The sequence below is a fragment of the Leptodactylus fuscus genome, chromosome 5 (genome assembly GCF_031893055.1).
Source record: "Leptodactylus fuscus isolate aLepFus1 chromosome 5, aLepFus1.hap2, whole genome shotgun sequence".
In the NCBI taxonomy this organism is placed as follows: Eukaryota; Metazoa; Chordata; class Amphibia; order Anura; family Leptodactylidae; genus Leptodactylus; species Leptodactylus fuscus.
Window position 1 is genome coordinate 69,392,418 of NC_134269.1, and position 22,047 is coordinate 69,414,464.

General features: G+C 40.3%; 1 protein-coding gene across 1 annotated transcript in view; it reads right to left on the reverse strand.

Annotated features, from left to right (window-relative positions):
• The window catches only part of LOC142204508 (olfactory receptor 2B8-like), a 43,014-nt gene extending 23,772 nt beyond the window's left edge, over positions 1-19,242 (reverse strand). The window contains exons 1-2 of the mRNA XM_075275823.1: positions 19,168-19,242; positions 18,649-18,840 (exon numbers count right to left, since the gene is read on the reverse strand). Coding sequence (XP_075131924.1) covers positions 18,649-18,840; positions 19,168-19,242 — 267 coding nt within the window. The remainder of the gene's footprint in view (positions 1-18,648; positions 18,841-19,167) is intronic.
• Positions 19,243-22,047: the final 2,805 nt, after the last annotated feature.

The window sequence follows — 22,047 nt, forward strand, 5'->3', positions numbered from 1 at the left end:
TGAATGAGGCCCAACGCTGACCCCCTGACCTCAAAAGTGTCTATCCCAGGAGGAGACCAGCAACCCCTGAAGACTACTGCGGATGTTCCGACCCTCCCTCTCCAGGGATCGGAAGTGCTGGACACGGCGCAGGTAGCATAGTGGCCCGGCAGCCTCCGTGCATCACAGCGGAGACTCTGGCCTGTGATCTGACAGTCCTACATTGGTCTTTGCCTCCCATTGAAAAGGATGTGTAATTCAGGATAGAATTTGGTGCTGATTTCAGGACAGAATCTGCCTCAAAATCAGTGCCAAATTTCCCTGCGTGAACTTACCCTTAGAGTGCTGGCAGCTGACCAGGAGAACTGTAGCAGATCAGTATTTTGAGAAATGGCTGACCAGTTGGCCTTATATGACAATGGTATGTTGAAAGCCCTTTAGCTCTGTAGTAATATGGATTCTGTAACAACATTTTTATCTGCGGGGATTATGTACCTGAAAAACTAATATCTGTAAGTTCCATTAAAATAGATTTTATAATGTTTTTTTTTAGATTTGTTATATTTGCCTTGACTTTGTATGCCTTGTCTTGCCTATATTTTGCCTTGACTTTGTTTGTCATGAGTAAATTTTGCAGTTGATTGCATTTATTTTTTGATCAAGTAAACCGATTTTTGTGATTGGTTCTCTGTTTTAACTAATAAATGTCCTTAAAACAAGAATCTTTGAGTTAGTATAACCCTAAGGACTCCTTACATTATATTTATAGTTATAACGCAAGTGGCTATTAGTAAAACTGTCATTACAACCGCCCCGTAGAGAATAGGACAAATCACAAGTGGCAGAATTAAACCAGCAGGGTTTTTATGCAGTGAAAGTTGGGAATTAGAAATTCTTACTGCTGAACTGAGCTGAAATATGGCTATACTTTCTTTGGAGACTATAACATTGTTTGTTCACAATACAGGATGTCATAAGGAATAACTTTATCCTGGATCAGATCAAGATTCCTGGAAGCCCCTGGCCAAAACAGGAAAGGAAGGGAGTGGGGGCATATGCTGGATTTTATCATCTATAATAAACCCATATAGCACATCTAAACAATATGCTCTAGTGTACAACTAAACAATTATGCCTCACTGTACACATACAAAATACTTCCATATGGTAATCTAAAAAGTTCTAACGGGGTGTTCTTAACACCAACATATTCCACACACACGGGTGACATATGCTGCATACACACTGTAGACCCCTAAATACATTCAGGTCTTAGATCAGACCCCAAAAGTAATATAGTCCTGTGGATAAATAAAAAAATATTTCTCCTGACCAGACCTGTAAATAAATCCAGACACAAGACCAGGCCACTAAATTACTCAGACCAGATCCATAAATTAAAGGGATAGTCTATCTCGAACACTTTAATGTACCTAGTCCTGTCTATAAAGTAATTAATATGTACAGCTAACTCTATTTTTTTCCAGAGTTTCTCAAATATTCCTCTTGTATGCCACTTCCTCAGCTCTGTATTTTATTATTTACTGCACCTGCAGCATTGCAATCCCAAATTCTGACCTCAGACAAGCGAAAAGAGATATTGAGATCTCTGATCAAGTACCTCCTTATACTCACCACTCCTTCATTTTCAGAATGAATTTTAAGTGTTTGCCCCAAAGTCTAATAATGGGGGTCCAGTGTCATGTCTTCTTTCATGGGAGGCCGCGGTGTGTTCTGACTCAGTCCCTGATATCATTTGTCTCAATTTTGACTGGGCCTCAGCTCATCATCTGTTATAATCTGGTTAATGCAGATCAGCATGCATCCCTTGGGGCAACATGGTGGCTCAGCGGTTAGCTTTGCAGTGCAGGAGTCCTTGGTTCGAATCCTGCTAGGAACAACTCCTGCAAGGAGTTTGTATGTTCTCCCCATGTTTGTGTGGATTTCCTCTCATTCTACAAAGATATACTAATAGGAATGACAAAAAAGTACATTGAGATCCCTATATGGGGCTCACAATTTACATAAAAAATGCATCCCTGTAGTAACCCTGAAAGTATCAAAAAAGTTACAGGTGGTGAATTTAGAAAAACATTTTTTTTTAGCAAAGTTTTAGATTTTTGTTAACAAGTTAAAATGTGACTAAAACTATATAAATTTGATATCTCCATAATCATACTGAAACATAGAATACAGGTGACATGTCATTTTGGCTGCAGAGTGAACACCGTAAAAATGAAATCCATAATAAAGTCCCACAAATTTTTTTCTCCAACTTCACCCAATTCTGAATTTTTTCCAGGTTCCTAGTACATTATACAGAACAATAAATGGTACCATTATGAAGAATCATTTGTCCCACAAACATTAACCCCTCATATGGCATTCTGAATAGAAAAATAAAAAGTTATGGATTTGGATGTCACCGGTGGAAGGAGTTAAAGCAGCTAAAGTTAGGGTCCTCATTGGAATATATTGTTGAGACACATACTGTATATCTAGGCTTTGACAACATAGTACTATTTATTAATTATTTCATATGCTTAATCAGATTTTGGAATATTTATATGTAGTTAATGTGCAAAATAATCTTCAGTGCCAATAGTAATTAGAGATGAGCAAACACTATTCGAAACAGCCGTTTTGAATAGCACGCTTCCATAGAAATGAATGGACGTAGCTGGCACGCGGGGGGTTAAGCGGCCGGCCACTACCATTCATTTCTATGGGAGCGTGCTATAGTGTTCGCTCATCTCTAATAGTAATCTTCATGTGTATGGAGTAAAATGCAATATGGCCACTAGGTGGAGATATACTTTATGTTCTTCAATACAATATCCTGCTTGCAAAAGGAAAAAGAAAACCACTCAGAAAATTAAATTTATCAGATAGCAAAATAGGCAAATGACGCATCAAACAGTTAACAAAAAATGCTGTGATACTTTATAGTGATGGACTGGACTCATCCTTAAGTAAGTAAATGATCCTCACATGTTATTAATGGCACATGATGGTTTGTGTGCAAGTCTGGCACCCACACTATGCTATGATATACATTTACACCAATTTGTTCTAAGTCCATAGCTAGAGCCCCATATGTGAACATCAAATGCTGTCAAAGGCAAAGCGTTACCTGCATTTTTTTAAATTTAAATGAGAGAATGGAACCTACAAACTTGGCAATGCTTAACTTGACTTTCTGCAGGGTGAGAGAGCTGGATCTGTACAGCGAGAAAAGTCAGCTGAGTATAAGCAGAGACATAACATGAAACTCCTGTGGCCCAATGTGAAATCTGTGACCGGCACCACAACTGTAGAGTATCCGTATAGTCCTGGTCTCCTCATACTAATAAGAGGCACCTTATGGGTCCCCTTAGGCTCCTAGGCCTGATGCGACTGCACTCCATAAAGTTACACCCTTGAGTGCAGGATTAGTGCAGTTAGCCATAAAGAGGAGTAGGAAGACAGATATCCCAATAAAGGCAAGCCCTTAAACAAAAGGGTATATTCACACGTCAGGATTCTGTTCAGTATTTCAAAATGGCAAAATCAAGAATGGAATCTACAGAGAGAAAGTATTTGCAAATGGTGTGTGTTTTGGACCCACTCTTGGTTTTGGCTTACATACAGTGTTGCAAAAATACTGAGCAGAATATTTCAGTGTGAATGATCTCCAAGAACTTAAGAAGGACCATATCTGGTATGTAGAACCTGAAGGTCTCATCATGAGGCGGTCATAGTTAACAAGGACTGTATTAATCCTTCAAACAATGCCATAGTGTAATGTTATTACTCTAATAGACTTATAGGGCAAAAAAATTCCATAATGCTTCTTTAAAGCAAAGAAAATAATACAATATTGTAAATAATAGGAGCTGCCATGTTGCATTTTCTTTGCAGATGTAAGAATATGCTTTGAATAACCGGGATCACATTGTTTTCAGTTTCCTTGACACATAATGAAAGTGGAAACGCTCTTTGAAAAGATGAGCTCAGTAAAACAAGGTTTACAGATCCAAGGAATATTTGCCTGAGATGAACTCTTCCAGTCCTGGTACTCTTGTATCTATTTGCATTTTTGCATTATATATATATTTGTTTAATTTTCCGTTTTTATTGAGATTTTTTTTATTTTACAATGTACAATACAGAAAGAACAAGTATAGAAACTTAGCCTTACATCTGAATACAGTAACATAAACCATCATAAGTGAAGTAGTATTCATGAATTGTTAATACAATGTTACAGTAGTAACAAGGGCATTGAGAGTGGGGAAGGGAGGAAAAGAGGAGAGTGGGAGGAAAAGGTAAGTCTAGGAAATGAGAAAAGGAAGAAGAAGAAGGTCGCCTTACAGTAATGTTAAATTCTAACAGGTAATGTTACTTTCAAGATCAATCAGAAGAGTTCAGATTAATGTTTGCCTGAACCTAAGGAATCTTATCTCTGCCACTATTCCATAAGTAAGAGGCCTGATCTAACTTGAGTTTTCAGAAACGAGTCGTGGTTTCTATTTGAACAACTAATTAGCTCCTCAAACCTCATATCCTGATTTACTGTGGCCATCCATTCTTGGAAGGGCAGGGCGTCTTGCTGAAGCCAGTACCTTGGAATGAGGAGTTTCACGGCCTCAATAAAGAGTTTGGCCAAATCTGATCTCGATGGACAGAAGTCCGGTGTTGGGCATGAGAGAATCACAACTTCAGGGAAGAGCACTATTTGGCATTCGGTCACTTTCTGAATATTGTCTTGAATCTGACTCCAGTAAGACTAGATTTTCTCACAGAACCACCATATATTGGACAAAGAACCCTTGGCTTTCTGGCATCTCCAGCATCTATTAGAGTTTGCTAAATTGTGAGTGTGCAACCATTCTGGTGACCTGTGCCACCGAGTCAGAGTTTTATAATGAGTCTCCTGGAGCCGGACACAAGAAGAAAAGTCATGGGAACTTTTTAATATAAATCTGCTATCATCTTCAGACAGTGTAAATTCTAATTCCCTCTCCCTTGATTGCAAAAATATTGGAATATGATGCTCAGGAAACTGTCAGAGAAGCTGATATTGTATGTTTTTTTTATGTTTATCAATGTGAATATCATTAATTCAGTTTTAGTTTCTGCACTTAAAGACAATCTTTCACCACCAATAAGTCCAGCTCTTTACATCAATTAATAGCTGCTGCTCCGCTGATTCTGGCATGGATATAATATTCCTGAGCAATCAATGCAGTTAGTTTTGCTATTTGACTCTGTACTGTCAGGGGGGCGGTTTAAGGCAGGAGCAGACAGGGCTGTGTGATTCTGGGCTCTGACACTGGCTGCCTCTGATTGGAGATCTGAATCACCCCCCCCCCCCCCCCCGCCTACTGAAACTAACTGTGTTTATTGCTCAGGAATGGTGGGGGCTAGAGATAAAATTCCAACTGTTCTGGAATCAGTGTAGCGGTAGTGAAAGGTCCTCTTTAAAGGGATTTTATTGTAAAAATGTATTAAGACAAATTGCTCATGTGTTAATAAGGAATGCATCAGAGTAAGATGTGCCTCCTAAACAATTGTAACATCTTCTAGCAGTCTGGGGGCCAAAAACTGAGTACTATGCCCCATTAAGTTTTGCTCAGAAAATGTGGCCTTTTCGCCGACAATGAACTATCAATACAATCTAGCATGCCCTATCACCAATACATGATCAGACTATATTTTATTTAATTTTGCAATGGATTAATGTAAACGAGGAGTTATACAACTGACTGTGTTCTGTGTGGTCCGTTGGTTTATAAGCTACTAAATGTGTTATGGACCAGAACCAGGTTGTGGATCACTTGGTACCAGGCTGGCCCAGTCTTTGGGGACTTCTGTAGGCTACTACGTAAGTGTTCACTGATGCTCCTAAACTGCATGTAATATGCAACATAGGAGAATCAGCCAACACCTAGTAAGTGTCCACAGGACCAGTGGCGTAACTACGGGGGTAGCAGGGTAGCGGCTACCACAGGGCCCAGGACATTAGGGGCCCGGCGACAGCCACTACCCGCTGTGATTTTTTTTTCTTAACAGGCCGTTACCGGCTGAAGTTATTCCAGTTGGTAACGGGCCCTATTTACTTACCGATCCTGGCAGAGGCCAGGATTGGTAAGCGACGCCGCGGGCCCCACAGACACTATCATTATATTCGGGGGTCTTTTCAGACCCCTGAGTATAATGATCGGAGGCCCAGGAGAGGTAAGGGAACATAAAAAACACAGTTACTTACCTCTCCGAGCTCCATATAGGCATCAGGCCAAGTTGTGTGACGTCCCTGCTGCTTTTTAATGTGTATAGGTTTCCATTCATGGGGTCCCCAAGCAGACTCCCCGAATGGAAACCTAAATTCTAATATGAATTGGGCCGTAGACATGTTTTTGCTCACCATCCATCCATCCGGCATAACGTAGAGAGGAAAGAGGGTGTGACTGCATGGAAACTGGCTTTGGGTTAAGATACTACAGTGTGACATTAATGCCAAACACAAGCACCTACAGATTTAGATATCCTTTTAAAAAATAGGGCACTAAAGTAAGAAAGAATAGGGTATAAATGCCACTTTGGATACTAAAAAAATCTTGCAGATAAAAGTCTTGGTGAATATATCCCAATATAAAAACTGGTGTCTAGTTTTTATTCAATGCTTATCCCTTCCTGCCCCTTGTTTGTGAATTAAACCATTGATACAGATGTTCTCAGAGGAAACATTGTTTTACAAATCTAAAAATGTAAAATATGATGAAAATGTTGGGCGTTGTGGAATAAAACCATGTGCTTATTTTTTGTTCTCCAGTGTTTTTATTCCTCTATACGACTTATTTATTACAACTTGTGAAATTGTTGCATTATTGTATCAAGAATGATTTTTTTCACATGTTGACAATGCGAGGAACCCCTTGCTTTGCATCTGGAGTACAATGAGTTAACCGATTCCATTCGTCTGATGTTTTCAGATTCGCTTTTATCACAGTTTTGGCCCAACTCAAAGCACAGAAGGCACTGAGGGCAATAGACTAAATCCAGACATCAAAAGCTATGCCCAGCATGTATGCCAGAAACCACCATACGGATTTGTCTGATCTAAGAACTGCCTGGCAAGACTGAAGTCGTGATAAGACTAGAAATCCTGTAGTAAACAGTGACTGCATCAGATTTGTGACTCATATTGATATGGATAGGCATGGTTTGCTTGGTGACTTGGAACAGACATTTCCCATGAAAATTCAAAGAATTTAGCATGCAAAATTTCCATTGCTAAAAATAGCCAGTCATTGTTATAGATGCTTTTTGCTTTATTTTATTCATACAACACTAATCCCTTGCATTAATATAGCTTTAAGAAAAAATCATGCTAGCTGCCTGTAGTCTCCACTAAAGATAATATGAGCGTTTACAGTACAGTAAGACCCCAGGATCTGCTAGTAATAGGCTCAAAGGCCACCCCACAGTATATTAAAGGGGCTCTATCAGCAAAATTCTGCAGCTAGAGCCCCACATATGCATGCATAGCCTTTAAAAAGGCTATTCAGGCACTGTAAAAGTTAAATTAAACTACCCCCCCCCCCCGTTTTAAAATAATAACTTAAAAAAGAATGTTCTCTACTTACGGATCGTGCACGCTGGGTGGGCATTCAGGGTGCGCCGTCTTCTTCTTCCCCGCCTCTTCTTCCTCTGACGTCTTCGGGTCCCGTCCTCCTCCGACGCTTGCTCGCGGACACTTGTAAAAAAAAATAGCCCGGGCGCATGCGCAGTAGCCGTAGTAGAAGCCGCGTGCTACTGCGCATGCGCCCAGGCTATTTTTTTTTATCAGTGTCCGCGAGCAAGCGCCGGAGGAGGATGGGACCCGAAGACGTCAGAGTAAGAAGAGGCGGGGAAGAAGAAGATGGCGCACCCTGAATGCCCGCCCAGGGTGCACGTTCCGTAAGTAGAGAACATTCTTTTTTAAGTTATTATTTTAAAACGGAGGGGTAGTTTAATTTAACTTTTACAGTGCCTGAATAGCCTTTTTAAAGGCTATGCACGCATATGCGGGGCTCTATCAGCATGATTTTGCTGATAGAGCCCCTTTAAGCCTGCTGGCACAAACTGAGGGGCAGCATTTTTTTTAAATCAGCCACTACCTATTGGTTTATTCCAACAGGTAGCGGCTGATATTCTCTTCACTGAGCTCGACTCCTTGTTCTTTTTCCAATAGTCGGTACAGCATTCTTCAGCATTCACACCTGTAATATATAGCAAGCAGTCCTGTCTCTTTAAGAGCAAGGACTCATGGGAACAGAAACTAGGAAGGAGATGGGGGTTGCTTGCACATGGCTGAGAAGAAGTTGCAGATCTATGTGTGGAGATGCAAATAAACCAAGTCTCTGTTGGATTTCATCCCTGACTCCTCGTACTTCTTGAAGACATTACAACACCCTGGAGGCAGAAGCAGAGGCCGGATGCAACAGGAGCAGGGATGGGTGACTAAAATATCAGCCTCTGCCTGTTATAATAATCAAATAGGTAGTGGCCGAATTTGTGCGGCACCAAGGAGGTGATAAAAAAACAACGAACGGTTATACTCACCTCGCTTGGGCATCCTGCAGTCCCCTGTTATACTGTGTGTGGGTCAAATAAAGTTAATAATGGAGCGGTGTGGCCTACAATTTTAATTAGGGAAATCCCATTATGAAACCAAAGATCACTGGGTCTGTATTTTTGAAGGACAGGAGGCACCTTTTTCACAGTCGTCATACGAATAAATACAGGCTTTCACTCCATGGCATGTAACACAGGTAACACATTTAGGTCACACAGGCTGCTCACAGTACGAGCAACATGTGGCCTTGCATTGCCTGCTAGAAATATGGCTCCTAGGATGCTTTGCTGAAATCACCACACCATTGGCCCCCCAAACAAAACAATATAACTCCAAACTGTTAGTGTAAATGAAATGAAGACTAGAGTGGTTTGGCTACCATACGTTATGCCACCACACACCATAATCCTGGGAGTAGGACTATTGTGATGATCCCTTGTGAAGGTCTCATCACAGCATTGCCTATGTGGTCTCCTGACAAATCTATGTCTATCATTGTGTCTGAGATAAAAGTTGGACTCTTTGCCGAAGAGGATAGCCTCCATTGTCATCTTGCTGTGCGCCATGCAATGTTGTCAGGAGGTCAAAAGATCACCTGTATCTAGAAGTCTGGCTCATAGCCAATGTCATGGAAATGACTTCTAATGGTTTGTGTCAATGCTGTTTGCTGCCTTTGAATGTGATGTCCAATTTCACTTGCGGGACAGAATGGATCACATTCATTACATGTCATTCTTACGATCTTGTTGCCATTCCAGTTTGTTTTTCCAACCACCACGTCATGTAACATTGAACAGTTGTGACATTCCCACCTAAGCATGTAGCAATCTGCTGAAGTAATAAAGCTAAATTCTGTCCCTCTCGAAGGATTCTGTCCCTCTCAATTTATGACAAGTGGCAAACTGACAAATAGAAGGCATGGCACAATCATCCCCCAAGACTTCATAGGATTTTTTTTTAGCCTTCATGTGGTTGAAAAACATTCCCATAACATTGTCTGGTGACTATCTATGTCTGTCACTAATGGGCCTTATTCTGCTGCAATTGAAATTTTATGTCATTTGCGACAGCATAATATGGGGTCTCTTGCACACTCAGATGCGGATACCCGGCTGTCATTTGCTCTTCTGTCTGGGATTGGAAAATCTGTGATCCTGGGTATTAAACCATATAGATGCCACTGTCAATATCAACCACAGCATTTAAGGGGTTTTGGAGAGAGGGGGCTCCCTTCTGTGGGCATTGGAACATCTGCAAACAAGATCACAGGGGTCAGACATCTTGTTAGTATGTATTCTGATGCCTTTACATGGCAGCTAGTGGGCCTAATGAAGGCCCCTGGGCTGCCTATGCACATTCCTTTTAGACTTTCTTCTCAAAGAGGAACCCAGCATGAGCAGAGGCATTTCTAACAGTAAAAGGTAGAAGTCATAATGCTGACTCCAACAGTAAAGGGAGATGAGTGGATTGAGCAGGAAGCAGAAGTATTTATTATGTTTACTTGTATAGCGCCATCATATTCCACAGCGCTTTGCAAAAATTGACAATCACTATCCCATATAGGGATCACAATCTACATTTCTTATCAGTATTATTTCTTTGGCGTGTGGGAAGAAACCCACAATACATGGGGAGAACATACAAACTCCCTGCAGCGCTGAAGTCCTGAATATGGAGTTTGTATGCAAGGCTACAGTGCTAACCACTGAGCCACCGTGCTGATCGGAAATAGAAGTACAGTACAAGTACGTTTCTACAACATAGCGCCTCTATTACAGGTTCAAAACCTAGACCGCATAACCTGTAGTGACGTCATCTCAGTTCAGTTATACCTCTGTGTATTTTTTTCTTTATTTTTTATGTTTCTAATCTATAATATTATGCACAATTTTGGGCACCTACTTATAAGAAATATATCTGAACTAGAGCTAGGTGCAAAGGAGAACAACCAAAGTAATTACAGTGATCGGTGGGTTGGATTGTAAAGACAGGTTATCAAATTTGGGATTGTTCAGTTTGGAAAAAAAGATGGCTTAGGGTGACCTGCTTATGATGTACAAACATATGAATGGACAGTACTGAGATCATTCCAATGATCTCTTTACACCGAGGTCTGTAACTGTGATAGGGACATCCTGTACATATAGAGGAAAAAGGGTTTTCATCTTTTACTTTATTGTTTCATGTTGACGAATGTCACGTGAAATTTTGCTGTGGATTTTAGTCAAATATCATCTGTTTGTGTACATGGTGTTAAACAAAAGTAAGCTATAATTCCCATTCATCCTTTATGATACATTTTACGCAGTGTTCTGATTTGTGGACAACTAATCGAACGTGTAAGTATATTTTAGGAAAAAATACGAATGTGATTAGGGGTAAATGTCTTGTCATGGGCAGAAGTCTTAACATATCATTGTAAGTATTTATGACAATAATGATATAGTTGTAAATATGAAATGTATGATGTAAATTTAGATGATGGAACAGTATATAGAATTACTATACACAAACAATGAATTGCACTGGTACTGTGCAGACCTCAGATAGCACATTACACCCCCTCGCTACATCTATATGTATAACCTTTTGCCTGCAAGCAATTATCTGGAGAGCACAGACCATCTATTCATTTTAAGAGAAAAAATGAAACAGACGCAGAACATTGGTGCCTTGTATACATCAAACTTTGTTGATTTAGAGACACTGTTAAAGTTGCGTTGCCATTTACTGATGAACAACTTGTCCTTATGAGAAGTAACATATTGTATGAGTTAATATTCTACTAGTTACTGCTGCAATTGTATCATTTTCATAATGTTTCTGCATTTCTTATTTCCTTTATTTTGATTTAATTCATGGACTCATTGGATTGTATATTTGACCTGTCTGCCCCGAACTTCCTGCCATTTTACAGATTGGGAGGATTAAGAAAGCAGCGTCAGAGCAGAATCTAACAATTTAAATAGAAAAATAAAATAAAGCCCGAAATTTCTCTTAAAGTGTACATGGGTTGCTTACCAATAGACTCATTCAGCAGCTTATCTGATTGGATTGCTGAGATCCTTATAATAATCAGTTTTCATTGTCTTTTTTCCCAGTTTTAAACATCAACTGGGAAAAATTAGAACTTTTCCTTCAAATAAATGTAGAACATCGCACAAAATGAAAACGCCTAACAAGCAAAACACAGAAGCTTGGTACGCTGTTCCTCTTGGGAGAGCACCACAGCTGCAGTAACTTCCCCATGACCAAACCCTCACCACTCAACCTTCCCTCAAATCCTGATGCTGCTAAATTCCTCCCTTCCCTTCACAATCTCTGCCACCACTCTCCAGAAGTCTCAACGCAGGAGAGTGCCAGCACCAGTGGCGGATCTAGGCTTTGTGGGGCCCTGGGGAATTGACTTTGGCAGGGCCCTACTTACCGGAGGGTCTGGGAGGTATGGAATAAAATGAAAAAATTAGCCCTAAAAATGCATTTTTCAAATGCGATTCCTATTTTCTGGCATTACAATAAATACAATGCACTAATACTCACAGGAGACGTCTCCCCACATTTCCCATCTCTTCCCTTTGGACCGCCATGACCACTTCTTTCAGCTGTGTCTTGACTCTGTAAAGTTTGAAACATAGACATCTTTGACTCCTCACTTCTCCACGCACCCAACCCATATATATATTTTATATATATATAAATATATATGTATATATATATATATATATATATATATCCCGCAGCGGCTCCTGCAGCCTATATTATGCCCCATAGTGGCACAATAGCCTGTGGGGCATAATAGAGGTTGCAGGGGGGCCGCTGTGGGGCATAATAGAGGTTACAGGGACCACAGTGGACCCTTCAAGCTCTATTATTATACTCAGAGGTCTTTTCGGCCACTGTCGGCTTTCCAGCGGTATATACAATTGCCTTTGTCCAAACCCATGAAAGGTCCTCTTTAATCCTAGCAGGCTTCGGGCCTATATGGTACTGCTAGCACAGGCTTTGGGCCTATATGGTAATATACCAGACCACGTGACGTCTGTGCATTACCATATAGGCCCCAAGCCAGCTAGGATTAACATCGGATCCTGGAGACGTAAGTAACATTGTTTATTATGTTCCCTCTTCTCCCCTGGGGCATTATACTCGAGGGTCTGAAAAGAAAGTATAATAATAGCGGTAGTGGGGTCGCGGCCTGGCCCGGGCCTATTCACTGCCGGCCTCTGCGGCCTATAGTACAAGGGGAAGCGGGGGCGGCAGTGATCAGGTTCCAGGGAGGTTGGTAAATAGGCCGCTACCTGCTGGAGATACTCCAAATCTGGCAGTCAGTATAAAACCCTGGATCAACGTGTCCTTAAAATCTAGAGACCATAACCCATTATATTTTTCTCTTCAAGAAAGGCATCCAGGCCCACTTTGAACTTGTTCAGTGAATCTGCCATCACCACATCCTGGGGCAGAGAGTTCCAGAGCCTCGTTGTTCTTACTGTGAAGAATCCCCTTCTATGTTTCTGGTGAAACCTTCTCTCCTCCAGACGTAGATGATGTCCTCTTGTCACTGTCACTGGCCTAGGAGTAAAAAGATCCTTAGAAAGTTCTTTGTATTGTCCCTTCATGTATTTGTACATTGTTATTAGATCTCCCCGTAGACGTCTTTTCTCTAAACTGAATAACCCCAAGTTTGTTAATCTATCGTTGTACTCCAGTCCACTCATTCCCCTAATCATTTTGGTTGCCCGTCTTTGCACTTTTTCAAGTTCACTTATGTCTTTCTTGTATATCGGGGCCCAAAATTGTGCACAATATTCTAAGTGTGGCCGTACCAGTGATTTGTATAGAGGCATAACTATGTCCTTGTCATGAGAATCTAGACCTCTTTTGATGCATCCCATAATTTTATTTGCCTTGGCAGCAGCTGCCGGACACTGGTCATTAAAGGTAAGCTTGCTGTCCACCAAAATCCCTAAGTCTTTTTCATTGACAGTCTTACCCAGTAATTTACTATTAAGTACATAATCATACATTTTATTACGTCGCCCAAAGTGCATTACTTTACATTTGTCAACATTAAACTTCATTTGCCAAGTCTCCGCCCATGCTTCCAGCTTCCTTAGATCCCCTTGTAATATTCTACTATCCTCCTCATTATTGATTACCCTACAAAGTTTAGTATCATCTGCAAATATAGACACCCTGCTTTGTAAACCCTCTACCAGGTCATTAATAAAGATATTAAACAAGAGAGGACCTAATACTGACCCTTGTGGCACCCCACTGGTGACTGTGGCCCAGTCTGAATATTTACCCTTAACAAGTACCCTCTGTTTCCTATCAGTGAGCCAGTTGCTAACCCAAATGCATATGTTTTCCCCCAGTTCCAACAATCTCATTTTGCATACCAACCGTTTATGCGGAACAGTATCAAAAGCCTTTGAAAAGTCCAGGTACACCACGTCTACTGCATTACCCATGTCTAGATACACCACGTCTACTGCATTACCCATGTCCGGATACACCACGTCTACTGCATTACCCATGTCCAGTCTTGAACTGACCTCCTCATAGAAGCTGATCAGATTAGTCTGACAGGACCGATTCTTCATAAACCCATGCTGATTGGGTATTATAAGATTATTTACATTTAGATACTCCAGGATAGCATCTCTTAGAAAGCCCTCAAATATCTTTCCCACCACAGAAGTTAAACTTACTGGCCTATAGTTTCCAGGTTCCCTTTTACACCCCATTATTATTATACTTACCGATTGCGCTGCTGCTGCTCCCGCTGCCTCCGTTATCCTCTTCTCTCGGCAGACGTCAGATGTCTACATATCAGCGTAGGCGGCGTCATCACGCTGATACGTAGACGTCTGAACCAGCGCACAGGGACTTCATTGAGATCAGAGGCGGAAATCTTGAAGAGGAGGGGCAACAACAAAAAAGGAGATTGGGGCCGGAGCCCCACGTGTTGTAAATGTGGGGTTTTACAATCCCTGCAAGGTGGATTGAATTGTAGCGAATCTCATCCACACATTGTGGACAAATATGTGCAATGGACACATTGCGATTTCCAAACCCCTTGTGGTTTCGGAAATCACAGCATATCAATTATGCATATGAAAACGCCGGCAATGTCCCTATAGTATAATGGAAGCAGAAAGTATAAAGTGCTGCAAGAAAAATCACGATGCGTTGCTGCCACAGTTTTTCCTACACCGCTATTTTACTGTGGCCCGCTATGTGGGTCCTTAGCCTAAAAGTTTAATCCATGCTGCTGCTCTCCTAATGACGATGTTGATCATCATACGCTGATGAGCAAAAGGGAAACAATGTTTTGAACTTCTGACTTTCAGGCTCCATATTTCACCATCCACTATAGTTTCGAACATGAGACTACCATCATTTTATAGACAATCATCTTGGCTATCCTATACATAAATTTGAAAAAACAAAACATCAATTCCAACTTTTTCATGTTTTTATTTTTTTGTAATCCCCTGTGTGGCATACATACTACTTTTATTCTTTATGTATGATTACAACAATAGAAAATCTACTGTATATGGATTTTTAATTTTTTTACTTTTATACAAGCATTTATACATTTACAATTATACATGCATTTAAAAAGTTGTTTTTGTGTCATCCATATTCTGACAACCATAACTGTATTACTTTTAGATATAGAGATACGGTTTTGGTACCATTTTGGGGTTCATACAATATGACTTCTGATCACTTTTTTTTTTTTTTTTGGGCGATCTGAAGAACAAAAAAATCCTATTTCTGTAATTTTCCTTTTGTGACCATGTGGGATAAATAACAGGATATTTTTATAGTATGGGTCATTACAAATATGGTGATAGCAGTTTTGTATAGTTTCATTGCCCACATTATTATCAGTGGGATTATACAGACATGTTTTTCATATTCCTTCGTTTTCTTTGTGTAAGTAGGGTTTAATTACAGGCCAAAACCTATCACTAGAAGGAGTCTTGCTTCTTGGAGAAATGTCTGCTTTGCTTAATTCAACGGAAACGAGTGGTGTTGGAGTCTTCCCAAGGCGAGGGAAAGATGGCTTCAGAACATATTTGTGTAATATCATCAACTCCAATATTACCCTAAAGTGGTGGTAATGTTAAACTGAAACACATTTCAGGGGGTGGATTTTAAAGCATTTGGCCAGTGAAATTGTTACTATTCCAAAACCTTAACACACTGTATTATTTACAAAAAGAATTCTGTTCCAAATCTCAACTTCTTATAAAACACTGAATTGTAAGTTTATCTAATGAAATCTTTCTCAGTTTCATCGATGATCAAAGAGCATTAGTGTACACATAAGTGTTCCATTATTGATATACTCAATCCTCACATGTCATGGTCTAGCACACAGCTTGTTTTTCCCAATAATCCTTTAACTTTGTACCAGTTGTTGGAGCAAAGCGTGCTATGAGTCACTAGACAATACTTGGATTTTCTTCCAGTTCTCCAACACCCTCTTATAAAAACTGTTACTAGAGCCATGGAAGTAGAATTAAGTGGGGAAGTACATTTAGCTTTTTGACATATTGTAATGTAACACCACATTATTGTTAATGTAGTTACTGATACCTACACTAGAGTGAAAGCCATGTTATTATCAATTCCTAGAAATGTAATTATTTAATTAATACCCTTTATTTTTATATCTTGCATCATTTGTAATACTTAAAGGAATTTCTAAGACTTTTATATCAATGACCAATCCTGAGAATAGGACAGCAATATCACAGGGGTGGGGGGGGTGGGGCAAGACACCTGCCATCCCTGCTGTTTAGCTCATTGAAGGGTCATGGCTAGAGATGAGCTCCATCATGAATTTTCTATAATATTTGGGTCAACTGAAGAGATTTGCAGTTTGCCACCCACAAATCACTATTATACTCTTTAGACCCCAGAAAATAATAAGCAGAAGCCGAGGGGAAGTTCAGAAACTTAATAAATGCGGGTACTCTCCTTCTTTCACCTCTTCTAAGCTCCATCATGGCCCTTTGTGGTCATCTTCCGGCTTTTTCTGGCCTCCTGGATGAAATAATGGGCCTTGGAAGACCAGTTAACCCTGTGATTGGGCCTCGGTGGTCAGATGGGACACGTTGACAATTGACATCATGACAGTTTCATTAAAATGTCAGTGACGTAACAATCGTGGTCGCAGGAAGTGCCTGGCTGGGCCAGCCCAGGTGAGGTGTATAAAAATAAAAAATAGACTTATACTCACCTTTCTTGGGCTGAATATTCGCTCTGGGGCTATTCTTGTGGTAGATGCTAAATCCTAGTGGGCTAAAGGACCTTTGATGTCATCAAAGGTCCTTTAGCCCACTAGGATATTATCGGACTCTTGTGTTGGCGGAGCTATCTGGATTGTATAGGACAGTGCGCACGCTTCAAGGAATCTGAACTTCTCTATACCCCTTAATTGCTGTCCATCTCACATCTTTGTATTTCCCAACCTACCCAAGATAGCACTATTTACTGGTGTTATCATGAACATAGGGAAATCCATTTAACATAAGTGTAAAAATGTGTTAGATACAGTATGCCTATGATTTTTAGAGCAGAAATTATAGCACATACTTACAGCCAGTAGCTGGGTTGATATGTTGGCTTCTGGTCTCCTTAATCTTAATAAAATGTCTTCAGAGTATTGAGGAACATCATCCATATAGAGAGTCCCTGGTTAATACTGGACATCTATTTTTCTGGTTTACTCCTCATGATCATCTAGAGTCCCGGGTACACAACTTGCTCTGATGACATAACTTAGATGGCATATGAAAAATAAATCAGGTCACCTTCATACCACTTAAAGAGGACCTATCCTGGTTTGGGGCACAGACAGTTCTATATACTGCTGGAAAGCCGACAGTGTGGTGATCTTGGTGACTAATCAGAACAGTCCTGACAATAGTTCAGGAACGTCTTCAAATGTAAAAAGTACCCAAGACACTATCCCTCTTCAATGGGTTAACTAAATCTAGAAAATCATGGCTACTTTCTAACAAAAACATTAAAGCACTTCTCTAAAGGATGTTAGTTGTATTGCAGCTCAAGTCTTTTCACTTTAATGCGACTGAGCTGCAATACCTCTAACAATCTACAGACAGGTGTTTTGTTATTTTTAGAAGAAACCAGCCATATTTTTTATAAGGCTTTATTTAGACATCAGACGACAAAACCCTGACTCAGTGATGCTTTGTTCCCACTTGCGCTTGGTGTCCGATGTGTGCATTCTGCCAGGTTTCCGTCTTCAGCCCCGGCAAAACTGGACAGGGGACGAAAACTGGCGGTCAGGTTTAAAAGCCATTCACTTGAATGGGTTTGTGAAGGTGGCCGCCCATGTCCGCCTGCGGCCTGTTCGTGGGGAAATGTGTTTTTTTTAGCCAGACACAAAGTCCTGCATGTCCAACGGTTTCCCTGTGGACAGGCCACAGGCAGACACGGGAGGTCACCTTTACAAACCCATTCAAGTGATTTCTGTCCTCTGTCCAGTTTTGCCAGGGCTGAAGACTGAAACACAGCGGAATACACAAACCGGACACCAGGCGCAACTGTGAAAACCCCCTTACTCAGTGATAAGGTACAATGAAGAGATCTGTGTTTTTGACCTACTCTTGGTTTAGGCTAACAATTACAAATCCAAAACACTGACCAGAATACTGACATATGAATAAGGCCTAATCCTGGAGAGAAATTTAAACATTAAATATCCCTATGTGTTTCTCTGGGGCCATTCACACTTCAGTCTTACCCAACAAAAAATGCAAAATCATCCACGTTGAAAGATGACAGAACAGAGCTGGAGCCTAAATAAATGGTTTGCTAAAGCAAATGGCGTATACCTTATAGGACTGGTAATAGTGGTTTTTAGTTTGTATAAGGATTGGAAAGGAGTAGAGGGTGACAAAATGGGAGACTAGAAATATATTATTAATAAATCAGGTTGTCAGGTCTTCTATAACAGTAAAAGTAAAGAATAGCTGCTCCCAAAATAATCTTCCATTTGATGTTAAGTAAAAGGTAGAACAGACCCAACAAAGTAAAACATTAAGGGAGCCAATAGTAAATGGATCAGGACCAAGTAACAGTTCTGTAAGTATACTTTCTTCAGGGATGTACGGTGGGTCCATTTTAAAGACTTCCACTGAGACCCAATGAATGTGCTGGAACAAGCAATGTCCTCTGATGTTCCCATGGACTCCTAAGCATTTGGCAGGATCTTTCTGTAGGAGATGATAAAGAGAAATGTATTTAGATTTATTATCTGGAACCTGTGACCTGAGCACAAGACAAGAATCTGATCACTGAGGTCAATAATAGACAACAAATCACTTTTCCTTAATGCTGCTCTTCATAATGTGATGTCTACTGTCGTGATATTTTCAGTGAATGGGTAACATCTCCTCTTATCCCAAAACAGGACATTTTAATTGTTTCTTGGCAGGCTTCAGTTTTTGACAAAATACGTGAAAAACAAAGAAATTGTTGGCCTATATGTGCAAAACTGTCTTCACTGCATCTCCTACCACAGCGTCTGGGAACATACTCACCTTTTTAATGATGTCCTTGGCGCTGGAGGATGTTTCATAAAACACTGTAGGATCATATACACACTCACTGGTCATTTCGATTATGAATACTCCAAGTGAAATCCAGTCTACTCCGGCGCTGTACCCCTCCCCAGTCTGCATCTGCCATAAACAAGGGAACCATTGTTACTGGTGTTACATCTTGTATTCTCCTTACTAATCCTGTATGTACCTATCCATATTATAATGTGTCATTCAGTAAACACAACCTGGGGCCTATTCATACATATTTATTTTATTACATTACATAATAGGAAGTTAATGAAGGATAATAAAATCAGAACCTATTCCCTATTCTGTAGATAGAGGATAAGTTTTATTAGTAATAGTCATATAAATACAATTGAAAAAGTAGTAAATTGTATTCTCACCTCAGGAGCCATATATACAATGGTCCCAGTGCATATGGTGGCTGTTCGGTTTCTGTGCATGTTATTAAAGAGGACCTTTCCTGGTCCGGGGCACAGGCAGTTCTATATACTGCTGGAAAGCCGACAGTGCGCTGAATTCAGCGCACTGTCGGCTTTCCCGATCTGTGCCCCAGGTAAAGGGCTATCGGTCCCGGTACCGTAGCTCTTTACAGTCAGAAGGACGTTCCTAACAGTCTGTCAGGTACATCCTTCTTCAAAGCAGTGCCTATTGCGCTGTACAGTGTGAGCAGGGAGGAATGGCTGCAAGATATCACAGCCTAGAAACGTGTTAGGGGTTAGCATTTTTTCTAACTTTAGGGGCTAGATGATCTCCGGAATTGATAGAGATCCTTGCTGGTCTTAGTAAGCTTTGGCAGTTTGAATGATCTCATTTAACCAGGGAGACGCTGAAAATTAGTTTTTCCTGGTTCTAGTAGATCGGAGGTGGGAGGCTGTGAACTGCCCCGTAGGCTCGGTCTAGATCTAATTTTAATGGGACTGATAAATATGGGGCTAACAAAATGAACACTGAGAAATAAAAATTAATATCAGTGTGTTAGATCTAGTTTAGTGCCGTTCTATTTATTTATTTATTAAATCCCCTGACACATTTATACTGCGGTGAATCTATGCAGGCATTGTGCTGGATTCCTAATATTAACCTAGGAAATATTGCTGCAGTTATTTGTCGGTCAGTGACTTTTTACTCACGCACCTGCACATTTTCTTTTTGAAGGGTGAATTCTCTATTTTAACTTTTGATAATAATAAAGGTTAACGTATTTAATAATAATATATATCCTCTTGGGGTGGATGTGGGACTTTCCACTATTGGTTTTTTCTTTCTTACTTGAGGGTAATACCTGATACAGATTTTTTATTGTTAGTGATTGACTCATTATTATTATTATTATTAATAATACATTTTATTTATATAGCGCCAACATATTTCGCAGCGCTGTACAGTTTATAGGGTTCAAATACAGACAGAAAGATACATTACAAAGAAAGTCATTTCACACAATGGGACTGAGGGCCCTGCTCGCAAGAGCTTACAATCTATGAGGTAGAGGGGGTGACACAAGAGGTAGCAGGGGCGTTATTGCTTATGCAGAGGTCAGACACTTTTGTAATAGAGGTTACTGTCATTACACAAACTTAAAACTTTATGAGCCGTCACCAGTAGTGTCCTTTAACATGTGGATGGAGCTTGGACCTATAAAGTTAGCTTGAGATGGCATCATATCATGTGGGGTAATGTGGGAGCTGGAACAGAGGAGGGTTAAATTTTGGGGATTCTAATTATGGTACGGAAGGGTTTACGTTAGAAATTGTGATAGGCCTGTCGGAAAAGATGCGTCTTTAGTTTGCCTTTAAAACTGTAGAAATTGGGAGTTAATCTGATTGTCCGGGGTAGAGCATTGCAGAGAAGTGGCGCAGCTCAGGAGAAGTCTTGTATACGAGCGTGAGAGGTTCTGATAATAGAGGATGTAAGTGTTAGGTCATTGAGTGAGCGGAGAGCACGAGTTGGGCAGTAGACAGAGATGAGGGAGGAAATGTAGGGAGGTGCGGCATTATGGAGAGCCTTGTGGATGAGGGTGATAACTTTATATTTTATTTTGGACCCTGCATTCAGAATAGATTGTAGAGGGGAGAGTTTAGTGAGGGGAAGACCGATTAGTAAGGAGTTACAGTAGTCAAGGCGAGAATGAATCAGAGAGACAATAACTGTCTTTAGTGTATCTCTGGTAAGGAAAGGGCGTATTCTGGAGATGTTTTTGAGGTGGAGGTGACATGAACGTGTGAGTGATTCAATATGAGGGATGAAGGGAAAGTCTGTGTCAAACATGACCCCGAGGCAGCGGGCCTGCTGCCTAGGAGTTATAGTAAGGCCTGAGACTACAAGACTACTAGACTTAAGTTCTAAGTGAGTATGGACAGATAAGTAAAAAGTATTGGCAGCTGCTTATTGCAATAACACAATACGCACCTGCAGATTAACCGGTTAAGGACCAGGCCCAAAAGTATGTTAAAGACCAGGCCTTTTTTTTCAAAACTGACATGTGTCACTTTAAATGGCAATAACTTTGAGACGGTTTAACTTACACAAATGATTTTGAGACTGTTTTTTTCGTAACACATTATACTTCATGTTAGTGGTAAATATTAATCAATATTTTTGTATTTATTTATAAAAAAAACTAGGAAATTTGATGGAAATTTGGAAAAAATTGCAATTTTCAAAATGTGAAATTCTCTGCTTTTCAGGCAGATAGTCATACCACCCAAATACATGAATAAATATTATCTCCCATATCTCTGCTTTATATCGGAATCATCTTTTGATTGTCTTTTTATTTATTTTGGACGTTACAAGGCTTACAAATGTAACAGCGATTTTCTAGATTTGCTAGAAAATTCTCCAAACCAA